This window comes from Taudactylus pleione, unplaced genomic scaffold, assembly GCF_031769625.1.
Source record: "Taudactylus pleione unplaced genomic scaffold, aTauple2 ptg000066l, whole genome shotgun sequence".
Lineage (NCBI taxonomy): Eukaryota > Metazoa > Chordata > Amphibia > Anura > Myobatrachidae > Taudactylus > Taudactylus pleione.
This window is the reverse complement of record NW_028284468.1, coordinates 1,045,533-1,065,892: the sequence shown is the minus strand read 5'-3', so window position 1 is coordinate 1,065,892 and position 20,360 is coordinate 1,045,533. Positions and strand designations below refer to the sequence as shown.

Below are 20,360 nucleotides of genomic sequence, written 5' to 3'. Positions count from 1 at the left end.
AACAGGTACCCCCTTAATATCAGGATTACTCCGAATTTTAGCCGCAAGAGGTTCAATGCTCAGGGCATAGAGCAAAGGCGAAAGTGGGCAACCTTGTCTTGTACCGTTACCCAAAGCAAAAAACGGTGAGGAGAGGCCATTAGTTGATACTATAGCCGATGGTTTACAGTATAGAGCCTTAATGGCCGACAGAAAACTACCACAGAAACCGTACGTTTGTAGAGTTTGAAACATAAAAAGCCAAGATAACCTATCAAAGGCCTTCTCTGCATCAAGTGACAACACCACGGCTGGTATCTTATGTTTATTTATATAGGAAATCAAATTAATCGTCCGTCTGGTGTTGTCTAGGGCCTGTCTCTGATAGCAGATCACAGTAGGGATTCATGACCAGGTTCCTTTTCTGGGGGTGTCATCCTCATAGAATTTGTAGTTCATGTTAATGAACATCAGTGTATCCACATTTTTAGAAAGTAGCCTCCTACACTGATCACACACAAGGTTCCTGTCTATGCTAAATACTCTTTCCAAGTACGGTATATACTGGAGGGTGGGCATCTTAAGTAAAGCAAAGCTAGTTTGTACAAGGGGCTCCTAAATGCCTTTTTTTCCTCCCAGTATTCAACGGGACTGTGTGACATGCTAATTTGTACACTATCATTAAAGTAATCCTCCACCATTCTATTGATGCCTATTGTATCAGATTGAGGGGCCTATTCATCAACACAAAAAAATTGATGGAGGTAATTAGGTTTAGAACTCACATGGAGTTCTACCTAATTACCGGTGGAATTCATCATTCCTCTACTCCATAAGTATCTATTCCGAAAAGCTGTCATTTTTGTAATGACAGCTTTTAAAAAAATAGATACTTTTCCCTGCCTGCTCTAACTTACCGCAGCTGTAATCAGTGCTGCGCATGAGCCGTTACGTTCACAAAAGCGGCGCATGCACAGCACTGATTACAGCTGCGGTAATTCTGTGTCATCCCCCAACGTACTCCTCCCACTCCGCTCCCCTCTTCCACCTACCTGGCTGCCTGTCACAGCTTGCAGCCGCGGACCCCGACTTCCGGCTGAAGATTTTTTTTTAACTTTACTGTGTTCTGCCGGTATACGGGGAAGAGGGATTTGGGGATTGCGATGCTAGCTTCTGTTTTTATTTTTTGTCAGTTTGATGTGACATATATTATCTTGGGATTGGGCTATACTGCCTTTTGTTTTGCTGTGATGTGTATTGCTACATGCTGGGTATGGGTGTGAGGTCCTTTGCTTCTCAGACTGGGAACACATACTGGCTACTCATCGCTGCTGCTGTGGGAGTTCTGTCTGTGCTAATAGGGGATATTCTGCTGCATTTGCTGCTTCACACACATGCTTACAATATTGACCTGGAATGTGGAGGGTATCAATGATAAAATAAGGCGCTCCCTGGTTCTTAAGCAGCTGTGAAACTCACTTGATGGGTGGTAAACTTTTGTCTCTTAAGAGACCATGGCTCAGGTGGGCATTCCATGGTCCATATACATTCTCTCGGGGTATATCTGTCCTTGTGAATAAAACTGTGCCTTTTGTGTGCAATGCTGTTAAAATAGATCCAGGTGGATGCTATGCTTTTCTAGATTTTACTATATATTAGACTCATATGTTTCTCATGGCAGTTTATGTTCCTCCTCCATTCTTATATGAGGTTTTGAAGCGGGCTGCTGAATTTTTGTATCGCTTGCATCTGACTCCCCAATTGTTTGTCTTGGAGACTTTAATAATGTTTTAGATCCTATCTTAGACTGATGGCACGAATCTTCAGTTCGCCCCCATCGGGGTACCAAAGGGCTGGCAGCTTTTGTGGCAGACTTGGGCTGGATTGCTCCCTGGCCTGAGATACACCCTGGTATGTAACAATATTCCTGTTTTTTTTCACTCATATCACTTGTTTTCCAGGATTGATTTAACCTTTGTTCTAGAAAACTGTTACCTCATATAACTCTCATAGACTATAAGACCAGAGATACCAGATCACTCCCCACTTATCCTTCAGTTAGACATGAAGGTTGATAGGGGCAAGCTTTCTGGAAATTTTATCCCCCTTGGTTGCTACAGATGGGGGCCAGAGTCTGACTTGGAAGCATCATGGTTGGAATTTTTTACTGGTGGGCTGGGCCTCTACTGATGTTGTATGGGGCATGTTTAAAGCTCTCATGAGGGGGTCATTATTGAAGAGGACAGCTGAGTTAAACTGATTCTATAGACAGAAAGATTTTGAACTTGAAAACTAACTGTTGTGCTTTGGAGCTGGCCTAACTGAATTAGAAGTTGGAGTCTTCTAGGATTGTATGGTTGAATACTCAAAAAGAATGAGATGTTCATATGCAGGTTAAGGCATGTCATTGATTGTTGTTCACTTCCCATTCCCATTACTCTAATGCTGATAAGACAGGCAGCTATTTGGATCATTTAATCAACTCATTTAGTCACACTACTGCGAAATTGACTATCTTGATTGATACCACTCCAGAGATTGCTGATATATTTCTAACTTTCTTTAAGGATGTTTACACCTTTGGTTTATCCTTTATGCAAACTGACTTGCTAGATTTTGTCACAGCCACTGGTCTTCCGACTCTTTCTGCAGAGGCTACAGATTTTTTTAGATGCCTCCCTCACGGTAGAGGAAATTGAATTAGCTATACATTCGTTCCTGGGTGGTAAGGCCCAGGGGCTGAAGGCATCCCCACTAGAAGTCTACAAAAAGTATGCATTGTTTTAATCCCTAAATTGCTAGATCTTTTTAATGCCCCGTTTGAGGAAAACACATTTCCTGCTTCTATATCTGAGGTGGTCATAGTGGTTGTCTAGGAGCCTGGTAAAGACCCTTTGTTACCAGAATCTTATAGACCCATATATTTAAAACCCACTGATGCCAAGATTTTAGCAAAAATTCTTTCCATTCGTCTCAGTCAGGTTATCACTACTATAGTGCATCCAGACCAGACAGGATTCCTGCCAGGGAAATCTACCTCTGAGAACCTTAGGCGACTGTTTACCCATTTGCATAGGGAAGAATCATCCTCAGTCATAGTCTCACTTGATGCTACTAAAGCATTTGACTCTGTGGAGTGGTCCTTCTTGTTGGAGGTTAGGCATGCTTTTGGGATTGGTCATGGCTTCATTAAATGAATCCAGTTGCTCTACATTGCCCTTAGTATTTGGATCTCTGTAAATGGTTATGCTTCACTCTCTCTGTCCAGGGGGGCGAGACAGGAGTGTCCCTTGTCACCATCCCTTTTTGCCCAGGCAAGTCAACCATTGGCATGTGTACTACGCTGTCATCCTGACATTGTGGGCCTTGGAGTGAGAAATAGAACTGATACTGTAGCTTTGTATGCCAATGACCTTTTGTTGTTTTTATCAGATTACGTTACCTCTATGCTGGTGCTTCTTCAGGTTATCACAGAATTCTGTAGCTAGTCTGGTCTGAAGATTAATTGGGATAAATCCCACATTCTTCCACTTCAATGATCATGCCCAATGTCTACTCGTGTGCCCGTTCCTCTTCAATGGGTTGACCATTTTAAATATCTAGGCATATGGGTTACTAATTCTTCATAGGATTTTGTGCCCCTGAATGTACAACCATTATTTGTATATTTCTGGGTGAAATCTCGCTCTTGGATTAAATTACACCTCACAGTGACTGGAACCCGTCACTGTTTGATTAGGATGGTGGGCCAACCTAAATTCCTTTATGCGTTTCAACAATCTTTAGTCTCAGTTTTTAGGAAACTGAAAAGTATGGTTTCCTTTATGGTCTGGATGGACAGACTCTCCTGCTAAAAACTTTTTGTCGTCCCTTGACTCAAGTAGAACACTCTCATTGTCTGCCCATCATAGTGAAGACCTCCCTGGCCACAGGGATAAAAGGGTAGCAGGCATGGGCTCCATGAGTGAATACTCTTAGGGGTAAATTTACAAAGTGAGCGTTTGGGAGAGTTTGCAAACTCGGGAGAGTTTGGACATTTTTTCCCACTCTCAAATTTACTAATGTCAAACTCGGGAGAGAGATCTCTTTTGCTAATTGCTACGGGAAAATACTGGAGAGTTAGCAAACTCTTTTCAATTCACCATCGGCAAAACTTGAGAACCTTTTCACTGGTGAAGATAGGATTCTGGAATTTACCAAGCAGAGAGTTTGTAAACTCTCATGAGATGGGAAAACTCTCCTGTAAAAACTCGTGAAATAAATTCACCTGCCTGTGATCTGTGAGTTTGTCAGAAACATACACAGACCACTGTGATCCATGTATGTTTCTGCCTGTAAATTGTGAAAAAAAGGTTAAAAGTTAAAGAAAAAAATTACATAGGGCCCCCCTCCTAAAGCATAACCAGCCCCGGACTTGCCAGCCAGTCCTGGTTCTTAAAACCAATTTAAGAACCAGCACCAGGCAGCAGGGACAGAGCTGGTTTTAAATATAGGGATAATAAAAATTGGCTGGGGGGCCTGGTGAAAGGGCGCCCCTGGCTGTGGCATCAGCCCCCCACTAGAAAGGGCCCAGAGCTGGTTTTAAATATAGGGGTACCTCACGCCAAATTTTTTATCCCTATGTTTAAAACCAGGTCTGGCCCTGCTGCCTGGTGCTGGTTCTTAAATTACGGTGGAACCCTACTCGTTTTGTTTCCTGTAATTTTAAGAACCAGGACTGGCTGGCAAGTCCGGGGCTGGTTAGCCTTTTGGGGGGGGCCTATGTCATTTTTTTTAAAAACTTTTAGCCCGTATTTTTACAGGCTAGAACACAAGAGAAGACACTGCAGTCTCAGGTGAGTCATCTCCTGCAAAACCTGCTACTCTCGAGAGAAATCTCATTCTGCTTCATCATCGGCCATCTCACTCTCAGCTAAACTCCCTTCTAGGTAAATTTGAGAGTCTCAGGAGCCTCAAATTACCCGAGTTTGGGTGAAGCTAATCGAGTTGAAAAAAAAAAAAACACTTCCAGACTCGATTCTTAGTAAATTTACCCCTTAGACTCTTGCCTTAGCATCTCCTCTGAATTCTACTGCCTCCATTCGGTTCCAGCAAGTACAGCTTTTTATCCAGCATAGAACTTACAGTATCTCACACTCGTTAGACTTATGAGATTTGCTGGGAGAGCTACTTATATTTGTCCCAATTGCAATATCACCCAGGGTACTTTTTGGCATTTATTGTGGGATTGCTTTTTGTTGCGTGCCTTTTGGAGTAGTATCGCTCAGGCAATTACTAGTACAGGAGTTCCTTACTCTCTGTTAATGCCTGGGGTTTGTATTCTTGGAATATTACCTCCTGAAATTCTCCATAAATACACTATTCAATAATATGTTGTCAAACTTTGCAAATTGGCAAAGGTGGTTATAGCTTAATCCTGGATGGTACCTTTAGGACATGACTATGGTTTGGAAATCCCTTGTTAATTCCAGAGTGTCTCATGAAAAATACATGTACAGTACATTTCACGTACAGTACATTTCTCGTAAGGCATCAGTCCCGGTATTTTAAAGCCCCAGAGTCTTTCTAATTGGACGTCTGTGTATATTGACTGCCCTACTGCTGTCAGTACCCTACTACCTCTATGCCTTCAGTAGCTCTCTCTCACATCTATCATATTCTGTATGCTATTCCATTTTATATGATACATCATATTATGTTTCTGTTATGTGTGCATGACATGTTTGTACTTGCTATACTGTTACCTGAGTTTCTCCACAGATTACACTGTTTACTTCTATTTGATCGACATTTATAGTATACAATTTGCTGATTTTTATATATTGTACTTTGTATGCTTGAATGATGTGTAGTGTAATTACTCACTGTGATATGTATACAAGTACTGTTTTATAATGTTTTTTATTCTTTTTTTTTGTTATACATAGATAATACCATAAAAATGACTCAATTAAAAAATAGCTGTGAACTCTTATGCCAAATAAGTATATGCGTCTTTATTTAATAAATGGGAGTCTCTGGCAATCTGTAATGTGCAGTAGTGGAGAGTTTTGCTACACTAGAAAGCAGATTAATTTCCTGTGACGTAGTATTAGTATTTGTCAGTCGTCTAAAGATTTAGAATTATGATTAGGAGAGCTACTGATAGAGTGCGGTTTAGACATGTTTTGCATAGGTTTTTCTATGAAGTAAACCAGGAAAGCCAGAGTCATGTGACTTATGTCGCAAGTGTTGTTATGATCACTACTACTGAACTTTTTTATTATAATTTAGAGTTTTTGAAGTAATATAAGGTACAAAGGACCTGCCTCAGATTTGGGAACAGAGTATGACAGACAAAGTAATACCACTCTTCCACCAAAGTCCCAGGTCTGACCCGGGATTTGGAACACAGTTCTAAGCCAGGTCAGACACGGGACAGACCCCTTTTCCTCCCCATCGCCGATCCAAGTTACCACCGGATCGGCGTTGTTCACACTGCACACGGGTGCAGTTCAGACGCATGAAGATGACATGCTCCCCCCGTGCTGTAAACGGGAGCGTGGTTGGACAAACCAGGTTACCCGTTTCCACTGCAGCTCATCCAGGTCCTTCCCATGTAAAAACCTGCTAGGTACCCGGTAAAGGATTCCCGGGTGACTGGACCAATGACCTGGGATTTATGTCAGTGGCTCCACCTGGGTCCAGTAAACCTGGAATCCTTCCCGGGTACCTAGCAGAGTTTTACATTGGAAGGACCCGTGTAAGCTGCTGTGGAAATGGGTAACCCAGGTTCCCGAATATCGGGTGCCACTCCTGACCCCCCGGAAAGGCAGGCAACCCTCCCGGCTGCCGCCTAACCCCCAGACTACTAGTAAAACCCCCGCAGTTGGGGGGCCCGATGATGCGATTCGCACTGAATCACGTCATCGTGGCTCCGCACCCTGCTTCACAATGCCTTTTTTGCGGCATTGTGAAGAGGGGGTGGGGCCATGGTGACACAATCGTGCGGTCACGCCCTTGGCCCCGCCCCCAAAACGGCATCATAGCCCGGCCACGCACCTCACAGAATGCAGGCATTCAGCTCCCTCCCGGAAGGAGGGAGCTGAATGTTGGTAAGTATGACACACACTATGCGGAGCTACTCTTGAGAGGCCAGAGTATATACACACTATCTACGCACTGTTGTATATAGGAAACTTTAAAGTGAGTGTATGCTGGTTTTCTGCAATGAGGGACCTCTGAAGAAATCGAGCCTCTTTAGGCAGTGTCTTGAGCCAGTATTCAGTATGCATATAGGAGATCACATGGTACAGTAGCCACCTGTTTGGGTAGGAATAATACAAGAGGTTCAACCAGATAATACCCAGTAATATACCTGTTGGGGTAGGGCAAAATGTGAACTTCCCTGATCAAACATCCTGGAGAGACAACATCCACCTACGTCTCTCCAGCTTCATCCCCCTGCATCTCTATAGTGCCAACCCTCCCCCCCACCTGATACTCATCATAGCAATCCCCCCTGTGTCTCATCAGCTTCATCCCCATTGCATCTAACCAGCTTCATCCTCCTGCGTCTCACCAGCTTTATCTCCCTGCATCTCTGAAACGCTATTCCCCGCACCATCTCTTCAGCACCATCTTCCGGTGTTTCAAAAGCATCAGCCCCCCCTACATCTCACCAGTGCCATTCCCATGTCTTCACTCCAACACTATCCCCCTGTGTCTCTCCAGCTTACTCCTTTATGTCCTTCCAGCAGCTCCCTGCCCTGCATCCCCCCTCATCAGCTCCCTGCACATGTGTCCCCCACCAACAGCTCCCTGTCCCTGTGTCTCCTCTCCCACCAGCATATTATCCCCCCCATGGCTCTCAACAGCAGCTCCCTGCCCGTGTCTCCTCACCCACCAGTAGCTTATCCCCTCGTGTCCCTCTAGCAGCAGCTCTTTGCACCTGTGTTTCCTCTCCAGTGGCGTAACCAGGGGGGGGTCGAGTGGGACACGTGCCTGGGAGCTGTGTCGGACCCCACGGTGGGGTGTGGGTTTGCCACCAGCCAGGTCATCGCAGCCAATAATAGTAAGGCAGATTCTTATTGGCTGCTACACCCTGGGCCAGTGCCCAGCTGGAGAAGTGCCTCTGCTGCCTACTCTATTTGCTGGGCGCCCGCTGAGATTTTGCTACCAGCGGGCGCCCGGCAGGTGATTCCCTGCAGCGGCTGCCGGAGCTCACTTCTGAGCCCTGCCTTCCAGTTCCCGTAGTGGGTGAAAGGAGAGACATCATAACATCTCTCCCATAGTTCCGAGAGGGAGGAGCAGTAGGACAGCGCCGGGCACAGGAGCAGGTAAGTATAGTGTTGTGTGTGTGTGTGTGTCTGTCATTTATGTGTAATGGGCACTGTATAAGGGGCACTACTGGGGCACTGCATATGGGGCACTACTGGGGACATTGCATAAGGGGCACTACTGGAGGCACTGCATAATGGGCACTACTACTGGGGATGAGAGGGGTTATGCAAGATAACTTTCCAGGTGCTGCCGAGAGTGTTTTTCTAAAAGCGGCTGTATAGAAATGGAGTAAGTCCCACTCCAAGATACTGTAGTTAAACAAAATTAAACATCCACAATAGGTCCACAGAGCCTCTAGAGTTGGAATGGTAATGTCAAAGTGCTCACCTGACTACTTTTGTTGTATATCCTGCAGCTTTTTCAAAGGTACTACTGGGGACACTGCATAAGGGTCACTACTACAGTGGGCATTGCATAAGGGGCACTACTATAATGGGCATTGCATAAGGGACACTACTACTGGGGCATCGAGGTGCATATGGAAAGGAATGTTCCCAGAATGATGAGAAATGGTGGCGTGTCATGTTGACACGCCACAATTTTTCAGTGGACACGCTCCTTGTGGCATGTGACCACGCCCATATTCTGGTGCGCACACCTTTGGCATGTGCACCCAGTTGGGGGGGGCTCCATTTTTCATCCTTTCCTGGGCACCAAAGACCCTAGTTATGCCGCTGCTCCTCTCCCACCAGCTGCATGTCCCCCTGTATCCCTGATCCTGTGTCCTTTCTCTCACCAGAAGCTTATCCCTCTAGCAGCAGCTCACCATTGTGCTTGCGTTTTCGTGCCCGCCCTGGCCTTGTTCCTCTTTGCTGCTCCTCAGTGCACCATAATTGCCGACATTTAGGGGGCGTGGCTGGGCAATGACTCCGTGATGGGGCGGGACCGCACGACTGCATCATTGTGGCCCCGTCCCCTCTTCACAATGCCGAAATTAAAGGCATTGTGAAGCAGGCGAATCGCGTCATCACCCCCCCCCCCCCCCCCCCGCTGCGGGAGCTTCTATCAGTAGTCCGGGGGGCAGACGGCAGCCGGGAGGCTTGCCTGCCTTTCCGGGGGGTCGGGAGTGGCACCTGATATTTGGGAGGTTCGGTAGGCAAGCCTGCAGTGCACTATGCAGAGGCGGTGACGGCATGACATCACATACGCCGTGCTGCAAAAGGAGCCGAGGAGGGGGAGGCAGCCACCACCTGACAGAGTGGCTCTCTGTCTGTGGGACTTCTATGCAGGGACGAAAGAGCGGCCCGATGATTGTGTAGGTGTGCACCTAACTTTACTCTATTCCCAAAACTGGCAAGCGGGTCGATGGTGCCCTAATGCGCATGCGCACGACGGAGGGAGCTCCGTCGTGCGCATGCGCGAGACCCGCATAGCGACAGCCAAGCTGTCGCTATGGGTCTTGCACCAAAGGGGGCGTGCTGTCGATGGTGACTGACAGCACGCCCCCTTTGGTGGGCATGCCGGGGGCGTGGCTGCCAGACGGAGGCGTTCCCGATTTTGGCTCTGATAGAGCCAAAATCACTCCAGGGCTTGCGGCAACGAGACCCTACCGCACGGTCTCGTCGCAAGCCCGATGGTCGCGATGGTCTTGACCATCGCGACCATCATCATGGACGCTCGCTATAGCTGTGGGTGGTAACCCACAGCTATGTGAGCGTCCATGAGGCCGCTCCAAGTTGAGGTAGGAGGGCCCTGATTCAGAGCGAGCGCTCTGGTCAGAGCGTCCGGCTCTGAATCAGGCCCAGAGGGCCCAAAGAACATAATAACTATGACACACTGCAGTGAATAAGCTGAAACTTAAGCAGGAATGAAGCTGATTACACAGGATTTAAATGAGCCAGCAATGAACATAGGGTCTGATTCATCATGGATTGGAACTGCATCAGTGTACGCAGATCGGCCGCTGGTGTGTACTGCCCATTGCGCCGGCCAGTATTGCGGTTGCACTGCAATCACGTACGCAGAGTGAGTGACAGGACATCAGCGCTTGGGGTTGATGACGGGAGTGGTTGGAGAAACGCAGGCGTGTTTGTCCGTTTCAACACCGTTTCCTGGGCGTGCATAAATTAGACGGCATTCGCAGCTTGTGTACTCACTGTGTGCGACGACAGTTGCAATTTCTGAGACAGCTCAGACCTGCTGTAATTCTGCGTAAGGGTCCGATGTTACCGATGTATACGCAGGATTGCGAGGTCTTACGGATGTAACAAAGCAGTAGAGGGCGTCTCTATGCCGGGTGAGCAGTTGCAGACATTAGCATATATTCACAACAGAACTGTATAGTGAATCAGGCCAGTGGCGTAACTATAAATTTTGCCCCCTGACAATATTTTTTCTGCTGCCCCCCCCCCCCCCCATAAAAAAACCCCTCCCCTCGGCATTTTGGTAAAATAATTACAGGGCCATTTATACGCAATTTGGCCCCCAGTGCAAAAGAAAAAAAATTTGCTCCCACCACCCCTAGACAGTTTGCAGTATACAGTAGTGCCCTTATACAGTGCCCCCAGAAGTGGTCCCCCTATGCAGTGCCCCAGGTAGTCATCCCCCTATGCAGTGCCCCTTATATAATGTCCTCAGTAGTAGACCCCCTTAAATAGTGACCCCAGTACTAACCCCCCAGCAGTGCCCCCAGTAATAGTAGTCCTCCCCCAGCAATGCCTCCAGTAGTAGTGGTCCCACCAGTGCAGTGCCCCCAGTAGTGGTTCCACCAGTTCTAGTTATTGCCCACGAGTGGTCACTCCCTCTTCGAGACCTGACCGCTCCCTGATTGTGACATCGTCATGCCCCGTTGTTCCTACCAAAAAAGTGATGTCTCTGATTTACATTATCTTGTCGAGTTATTGGTGAAGACTATTAACATTTTATCAGACAGATCCTGGCAACAAAAATCAAATGAGTACATATATGTATATACACCCAAGGGAGCGCTCAATTAATTCAGCGCTCCCTTGGGTGTATATACATATATGTACTCATTTGGTTTTTGTTGATCGTAATTGAGTAGTGTCTCCAGCACTACCATTGGGAGCTGCTATATAGCTAACTATTGGTTATTGTACTTTATTGTTTGCACCTAATTTTTATACATACATTTTTAGATCCTGGCAAGCCTGAGCCCCTACAATTAACAGCCAGGTCGGCAGAGAGGGGGCGTAGCAGTCCGGAAAGTGGGCGGTGCAGGGGCGTGGCTGTACAATTGCATCATCGTGGCCTCACCCGTTATACAGTGCAGAAAAAACAGGCATTGTATAGCGGGGATGGGGCTACGATGACGCGATTCATAGCGGTTCACCTTGGACCTCCCACTAGTGCTCTATAAGTGGGCACCGCGTGGGGTTGCGAGCAGGTGGAGGTGGGTGCGGGGGGTTCTGGTGATGGAGGGAGGTGCGGGAGACTTGTGTACTTTTCCGGGTAGCTGGGAGCACCACCCGATTTTCGGGAGGCTCCCGGGCATTCCGGGAGTGTAGGCAAGTATGTTTATAGTGCACCCCAGAATGATACACACTGGTTCATACTGATACACACTAATGCCCCTTTCACGCCAAAATATCGGGTCCGACCCCTTTCACACTGCACCTCGGACCTGGGTTGTCCCCGGGCAGACCCTGTTCACACTAAGGGCAGGATGTACTAACCTTGCGGAGTACATCCTGCCAGACATCGCATTGTTACTGATCGCGTATGCACCAACATATGCGATCAGTACCGCAAAGGACAGCTCCTCCGATAAGAGCTGTACTTTGCGATTAGCACTGCGCCGTGGACTTCCGGGTTTACGACGTGGCGGTCACGGGGCATGCTGGGAGGATCCCTCATACCAGCGTGATGTGGTACAAGCCCATAGGCTTCTATAGGGTAATGCCAGCTTTTGCTGGCGTTACCCTATAGAAGCCAATGGGCTTGTACCGCATCAGAGCCCCGGTGGCCAGCCAATGATACATATGGAAAATACGGTAAAACCCCGAAATTGGGTTTTTACCGTATTCTCAATTTAGTACATCCTGGCCTTAAACCTTGGGAGCCCTGCAAGGCTTGTGCGTAGGACCTTTCACACAGCACCGATACCCAGGTCAGTGCCGGGTTCAACCCAGGTAGTGACCAGGGTCTGATTCCCAGGACACACAACCTGGATTGACCCTTTCACACCAAGCCAGAACCCAGGTTGCCCCAACAAAGGGGTAATTACTTATACACAGTACACATTGCCATATGCTTTTAAAAATAAACAATGTGCAGGGAGTAGAGATAGGGGTCTATTTACTAAGCAGTGTTACGAGACAGAGTGAAAAGTGATAAAAAAGTGATAAGGTACCAGCCAATCAGCTCCCAACTGTCATCTCACAGCCTGTGTTTGAAAAATGACAGTTGGGAATTGATTGGCTGGCACCTTATCACTTTCTTATCACTTTTCACTCTGTTCTCTGACACTGCTTAGTAAATAGACCCCATATTTTGGTATGATAACAAAGACAAGTTCTCCAATTTCCATACATATACTTCAAGGCAACTACAGCAGCGTTACCATCAAAAAGCAGTAATATAAAGTGCAAAGAGAAAATGATTAGACAAAGATGCTATAGAATTTATAATTCAGTAACTGTTACAAACAGCTCTTCTAACAATTATTTCCTTAGTGCTTCTCAATCTGCTCCATATAGACCAGGAATTCCTGATCTAAATACTGATCTTTAAATAATCTTCCTCCGCAGCAAAGCAGGGAATTAGTTTTAATTGACAGTAGCACATGTTCTGTAAAGATTGGAGCGTAGCTAAAAGTCTGCTGTAAGAGACAGAACGCTGGGCACCAACTTTCCTCCTGGTAAGACGTTTTCTTATCGCCAGATTATTTGTAGTGTTTATTGGACAATATTACACTAGGAATAGCTTTTTTCATGTTCCGTATGTGAAATTTACATGTGAGATTTTCAAAGCATTGTTACATTAATGTAAAAGCCTTCTGTACAGAAAGGTGCATGTCTATGTGCAGGGTTGCCCATAAAATACGGTCCCCTGGACAACATTTTAGATCCTACTCCCAAATATTTGAGCGATGAGTTTCCAAAGTGTTATATCTCAATGTATAATTAATAAAATTAAGGGGGAGATTTATCTAAGCATGGAGATAAAATGGAAAGCGATAAAGTACCAACCAATCAGCTCCTAACTGTAATTTTTCAAACACAGCCTGTAAAGAGACAGTTACACACCTAACAGATATAATCGAGTGATCTGCAGGTATATCTGCAGATGATGGTTGTTCATAAACACTAAACAACCATCATCTGACTGCCCATACACACAACACGATGCCCCAATATGTCTGCAGATATATAGGAGCAGCGTCAATTGATCGGCCAATATATCTGCCAGTGTGTACCCAGCATTAGTAGCTTATGGTTTGGTACTTTGGGGTCTATTCATGTACAATATGAAGGGGTTACCGCCGGTAATTATCACTATATACTGCATCATATTAATGCGATATATAGTAGTTCTAAGGTGGTATTCACAAAAACTTACCTGTCCGGTGAAGCGGTCCGAAAAGCGGATCGGGGACTGGAGCTTAAGCGGACGGGCTGTCATTGTGGTGTATCAGCATATACCATGCTACCTTTAGTAGTATAAACTATAAACATATATACTGTATATATATATTATATTATTGTTTATACTACTTAATGGAGCATGGCATATGCTGGTACTATCAATTACATATACTGTAGGTACATTTAGGGAGGCCAATCCCAGCTAATTTTTTCAATTCCCCGGATTACTAGGATACTTGGGATTGAGTTAATCAATGCCGGCCGACCACAGCACACAGACTCCTGTGACGGCGTGTGCAGCCATACAAGGGGGCGGCTGGCGTGCGGCTGTCACACACAGCCGCACAACCGTAGGAGTCCTGGGGGCAGCGTCTGAGCCAACAGAACTAGTGCTCAGCGCTGCCCCCGGGCTGAAGACAAGATGCACATTTTAATCCCAAAAATCACAGTTTGGCTTCCATAGGTACACTGGCTGTTGCTCTCTGACAAGTGGGCAGAGTGAGTGCCGATGATGGGCAGGAAGCAACTTCCCTGCTGCTTTCGTTTGGAGGGGCTTCTTACTCCAGATTACGCCATCCTGAGATGGCGAATCTTAACACAGTAGAGGAACAGAAAGCTTAGCTTTGATAAATCTACCCCTAAAGTGTCTAGCAATCATTTCATTATGATTTGGGTTGGATAAAGCAAATGACAAAAAAATATAACATTTTAAGCTGTGGCACTGCCGGGTCCCCGTGTCATGCACATACGCAGACGAACTGTCACGCATGTGCATAACGCAGAAGCCCGTCGCTGGCAGCATTAGGCTGCCAGCAGTCGAGCAGAGAACCTCGTAGACGAGGAGGACTTCGCTGGACCTGGCCTGAGGGGTAAGTATTGATAAATACCAGTGGCATTTTCGTTCGTATCACAGTAATACTAAATGAAAAACGCAGCTGGTATTTAGCTTCGTTAGTAAATGGGGCCCTAGATGTACCAAGTTACTGTTAGTAAAAGATCAGCTGTAAACTGTAGATGGCAGTGTAGCATTTACTTCACTGTTGTAAAAAAAAAACAAATTGATGGCAGCTATATTATTAAGTAACAGTGAAATAATATGGAAAGCACAGCACTTGTGAAGCTAAAGTAAAGACATATTCACTCATCACAAGCCCTGTGCTCTTCATATTATTTCACTACTTATCGTATGTTTGTGGGAGCAGACGCCAGATCACAGCTGCTGTGACTTTAGATACTCAGCGCCAATAAGAATTTTTTTGTTTTTACTTTTCAATATTAAGTAGCAGAACTATATATTGATGGTGGGGTGGTGCAGTCTTCTTCTCACTTGAGAAATGAGCAATGGTAGACAGTCTACATGTCACGTGACCAGCACCAGGACAATGAGGTCACGAAGCATGAGGCCTTCCTTCAAGAGCAACATGACTGAATCAGCAGGATACCCTGGTATGATAGGGCCCCCTGTCATGTCCCCTTTTATGGGCAGCCCTGTATATGTGTGCTACGTGTTGCATGTATTATGTGTGTTACATCTATAAGTAATGCATGAATTCTATGAATTGTTGTATAGGACAATGCTGCCTCTACACTCTCTGTGCATTTTCCTCCTACTGGTGCCAATCTGCTCTCTGGCTGAAGATGACCCAACACAACCCAAGCAGAATCCTTGCGCTAACTGGATGGGGGGAGCACCAGGATATCCTGGACACAATGGCCTTCCAGGCAGGGATGGTAAAGATGGGAAGGATGGAGATAAGGGAGACCGGGGAGAGCCAGGTCAGTAAGTGTTGTTGGAAAAATCAGACCTCCTGTTAAACTGCATGTTGGAGCCAGTGGCAAACACAGGATTTCTAGAGGGGGGTTTCCAAATGCCTGATTTTAGAGTGAGTGTGGCCAGTCCATGAAGAGGGCATAATGAGCACTTATCCAGCTTTAATATGTTACATACAAAGTGTATTGTGTTGCATAATTCCAGCATATACAGGACCAGCGATCACAGTAACCATTATATGCGGCAGAAGGTCCATCCTGCCTGAGATGTTTTTTTTTTTCAGATGTGGGCACCATTCCTGAGCATTGGAGCAAGTCTGGGAGTCTGGGGTAGCAGCAGAAGAACCTAGCACTGCCCTGGACATATATGTACATATTGGTCTCCTTATGTACTGGATAGTGTATTATTATACAGTATTAATAATTAACCCTATTGATGGTCTATAGCAGTGCACCCCTAACAGTGCATGTTTTCCACATGTCCTAGTTGGTGCACAGGTATATTTATTACTAGCTGACACATTTTAAAAGATCCACAGGTGGTGATGATTATTTCACTTGTGATACTGTGAAGAACATGCAGCACTAGTAAAATTCTATTACATTACTATTTCTATTGTGGTCATGGTGTGGGCTGGGGAGGGGGGTTTCCAGGCAGACGGAAACCCCCCCTGCGTTTGCCTATGGGAGCAATACATATATCTCCAAACTCATGAGAATAATGGGAGGCATCAGGACTGTGTTCATTTCATGTCCTATCTGTACATTTGGATATATTGTTTTCTTGGAGGCATATTAATGCTCTTTCCAATATGAAAAGCAACTGGATGGTGCAAAACACATCACAGTGAAAGTAACAGATCATGGCCTCTGGTCACAACCAACTAGAAAACATATAGAAATCAAGATTATTTCTGGAGCTGTAAACACTCTGTGAACTCCCATTAAACCAGGAACATTCCTTAAATACAGTTTAGTTTTAATGCCTAGCTAAGAAAATGTCCATTTGTAAACAGTTTTCTGGTTACCCCAGTGTAACCTACTATAGGAATACCTTTGTTCTCTCAGTGTATACAATTCTGATTTCCATTATTCCGTGGTGCCCCAACCTAGATGTAGATTCTCTATGTAGGGAGAAGCTCCCTGATCAATCATTCAAATTACAGGTACAGGTTTAAGGTTCTCCAAGAAAATAATAATCCTATGGGCCATATTCAAATAGAAGCGAAAAGTCAGTTATCATCATTTTCGCCATTTTCACTTATCCCCATTTTCAATTTCAAAGACTTTTCGCAGGTGCGAAGTCTTTGTGAAAAAACGGGGATACGTTTTCTTCACTGCATAGGTGGTGAAAAAAAAGGTGCAGAATTGGGGTTTTGGGGTGTAGAATTAAAAAAGTACCCTGCAGGCTTTAGAATGTCCCCTTAAATCAATCTGTGTGTAAATTAAAAAAAAAAATAAGCATAGGACACCCCAAAAAAAGTGGTTTCATTTTGGGGGCAAAAAAAAAAAGAATTGGGGGTCAAACTTAAAAACTAGCGAAATTGACTCAGGGTGGGTCCCCAAGTATGCGGCAGCTGTTTTCTAGCGGGTGGTTGCGGCAGGTGGATTTTTGAAGACTTTTTCAAAATCATTTTAGGGACTTAAATATTTGCTTGCACCCATTTTTATGTACCCCAAATTTGATGGGATTTGTTATCTAAAAAAATAAATAAAGCTAAATTCTATTCTTCACCACTTCTTCAAAGACGCATTTATGCATCTGCCGTGGCTGTTTAAAAACCCCAATTACCTTCAGCAAGCCAAAATCGGGGGTACCCATAGTGATCCCCCATGTCAGACCATTTTTTTGGGGGGTGACAGGCTGATTTCCCCAAAAAGTGACAGGACTTTTCGATATTTACCTTTCCTCCGGGTCCCGTTTTCGACGATTCCTAGCTGAATACGGGGATAAGCGGGCACGCGCCTGATACTTTATCCCCTGGAAAAATGGTGATGATGGCGAAAAGTCCGGCCTCTGACTTTTCGCCTCTAATTGAGTATGGCCCATGTTTATGGTTGCTGTCAGTGATGATATCACTTCCTCTCTTTTTGTGTCATTCATAACTACCCAAGCCATATACCTGTACTCGATTCCCATCCTGGGAAAACAGCCGTGTGTAATCACAGGAGGACAGAGAAACATTTGATTGTTGTACCAATTGTGAATGGGCCCTGAGGGTTAAATGTGTTGGGGGGATTTTATGTAGCAACATACTACAGCTAAAAAAAGCTATGATTGCCTCCAAGTTCTATTATAACAATAATGAATGAGCTTTCCTTCCAGCAGACAATAGCAGAACAATGAATAACTACCATTTGCAAATGATCTCATTATCAATAGGGATATAAATAAGTGAAAATATGAATGTGGTTTTCTTCAATAAGGAAATCATCATGTCTGAACGTAAGAAACTCTGTAACGATTGCAGCTAAACAAGATTTGTGTAATATATTTGCAATTCCTTTCCTATAGGAACATTACCAATTCGGTATATACTATAGCATCACATAAAATACTAATGTGAATTCTAATAATATTCTTAGGTTTAAAAGGACAAAAGGGAGAATTCGGTGAACATGGACCCCCAGGACCTGAGGGGCCACGCGGCTTTCCAGGTGCCCAGGGCCCATCAGGGGAGAAAGCCTTCTTGCATCGGTCAGCCTTTAGTATGGGGATGCTCACCAGAGTTCCAACCCCTAATGTGCCCATACGCTTCACCAAGGTCTTCTATAATGAATATCGCCATTATGATGACACCACAGGAAAGTTCAGCTGCCCCATTAAGGGCCTTTACCTATTCACGTACCACCTCACTGTCTATATGAAGGATGTCAAAATTGGATTGTACAAGAACAACAAACCCGTCATGTTCACCTTTGATCAGTTCCAGACTAACAATGTGGACCAGGCCTCCGGCTCCATCTTGCTGCACCTAGACATTGGGGATGAGGTTTGGCTGCAGATATATGGGGAAGAATTTGGTGGTATCTATGGAGATAATCTTAATGACTCATCTTTCTCTGGAGTCCTGCTGTATCCAGACTAGGAATGAATGTGTAATATAAAATGTAATGCAATCAATAAAGGTCATTAACAAAGGGTAAAATATTTCTATTTGCACTTATTTATCACGTCACGAGGCCCACATTCACTACCTGCTTTAGTGGGATTGTAGCTGGAAATTAGAGATCAGCAGTTCGGTTTTGCTGAAAACACCCAAACTTTAGTGTTCAAAGACAAACCAAATCCCAGCTTGGATCACTTTCTCACCAAGTTCGGAACTCGCATCTACTGTATAAACCGGATCTTGGGAGTTTGGGATTGCATTTCAGTCCCTCCTTTGTGATTTCAGGTGATGTGAGGTGGTCGAAATTGACTGGAAATTAATGTTATTGATGTTATTAATACTGTAGGAACAATAACAGGTCCAAGTTGCTGTTTTTGTAAATTTTTAAAGAAATCCAAAACTAAAACATGTTGATAATTTAGAACCAAAATCAAAACACGGAGTCTGCGCACATCTCTTCTATGGAAATACACATGTTGGAAAGAGTTTTAAAAAAGTCCTGTCTGGCTACTATCTTTACAGAACAAGTCCCTTTATTAAAATAATAATTTACAATATATCCAAAACTAAAGTATTGCTTGCTCTATGCTCTCTGACTCTTATTTAAGTTTTAGAGATTATAAGGACATTGTTTTTGTTGTCACGCTTCTGTTTTATTTTCTTATATTTACTACATCAGTGTTTGTATCATTTGACATACAGTATGTATAGTGAGCGGCCACATCCTGCACCCACTTTGGCCAGCGCTGCAGACAGAAATCAGGAAAATGGTGCAGCACCTATTTTTCCTGTGTAGAGCATGTAGAGAAGTCTCCAGGAACACAGGGCCTGATTCAGACCCGCTCGCAAGCGGGTTCGATGGTGGGCACAGCGAGAAATTCTCTCACTCCGTGGCTCACTACAAAAGGGGCAGCTGTCGATGTTGATCGACAGCTCGCCCCGTTTTGTAGGCATGGCGGGGGGGTGGCTTCACAAACGGAGGCATTCCCATGCGAACACCTGCCGTTTGTGGGTGGCCCCACTGACATCACCAGTGATGTCAGTGGGAGAGCTTCCGGCTCTATTAGAGCCAGAAGCTCTCTGGGAGTACCACAAGGGTCTCGTCGCAAGCCCCGATGGTCTTGACCATCGCAACCATCATTCTGGCCGCTTGCAATAGCTGTGCCGCTGGCCGCTTGCAACAGCTATGCAAGCGGCCAGGTGGCCGCACAAAAAAAAAAAAAAAAAAACGCCCTGATTCAGAGCGAGCGTCCGTCTCTGAATCAGGTCCACAGTGTGGACGCCATGTTCCTAGAGACCTTAGCATGCACAGTAGACTCTGCCACAAAGCCAGGGTCTACTGCACTGCCAGAGAGGAGGGGACCTGCAAGGTAGCTTCACACGGGCACCCTCTTCTCTTAAGGTGCCTACACACTTGGCGATGTGCTCACAATCCGACATTGTGTCCGATTTCCCCTTGAACTCTCCCCAGCAGCTCCCCGGCAGTCGTGGGCACGATTTGGTGTTAAAAACTGTCCGATCTGACAAACGATCTATTGTGCCTCTTAACTATTCCAGTGTATTGTCACAGTATGTCAGATCTGACTTACAGCACGGCCGATCTGAAGATGCGATGTACGACCTGCGGGGACGC

General features: G+C 45.4%; 1 protein-coding gene and 1 pseudogene across 1 annotated transcript; one reads left to right on the top strand and one right to left on the bottom strand.

Annotated features, from left to right (window-relative positions):
• Positions 1-13,884, bottom strand: part of LOC148534368 (hepatocyte growth factor receptor-like) — a 99,775-nt pseudogene extending 85,891 nt beyond the window's left edge.
• On the top strand, positions 13,048-18,754 carry LOC148534367 (adiponectin-like). The gene is made up of 3 exons (XM_088466806.1): positions 13,048-13,120; positions 15,418-15,623; positions 18,204-18,754. The coding sequence occupies exons 2-3, from the start codon at positions 15,422-15,424 to the stop codon at positions 18,704-18,706; spliced, it is 705 nt and encodes a 234-aa protein (XP_088322932.1). The 5' UTR covers positions 13,048-13,120; positions 15,418-15,421; the 3' UTR covers positions 18,707-18,754.
• The last annotated feature ends 1,606 nt before the right edge of the window (positions 18,755-20,360 follow it).

Coding starts and splice junctions, on each gene's coding strand:
- LOC148534367 (XM_088466806.1), top strand. CDS start 15,422: ATGCTGCCTCTACACTCTCTGTGCATTTTCCTCCTACTGGTGCCAATC. Junction 15,624..18,203: donor GGGAGACCGGGGAGAGCCAG/GTCAGTAAGTGT, acceptor TAATATTCTTAG/GTTTAAAAGGACAAAAGGGA.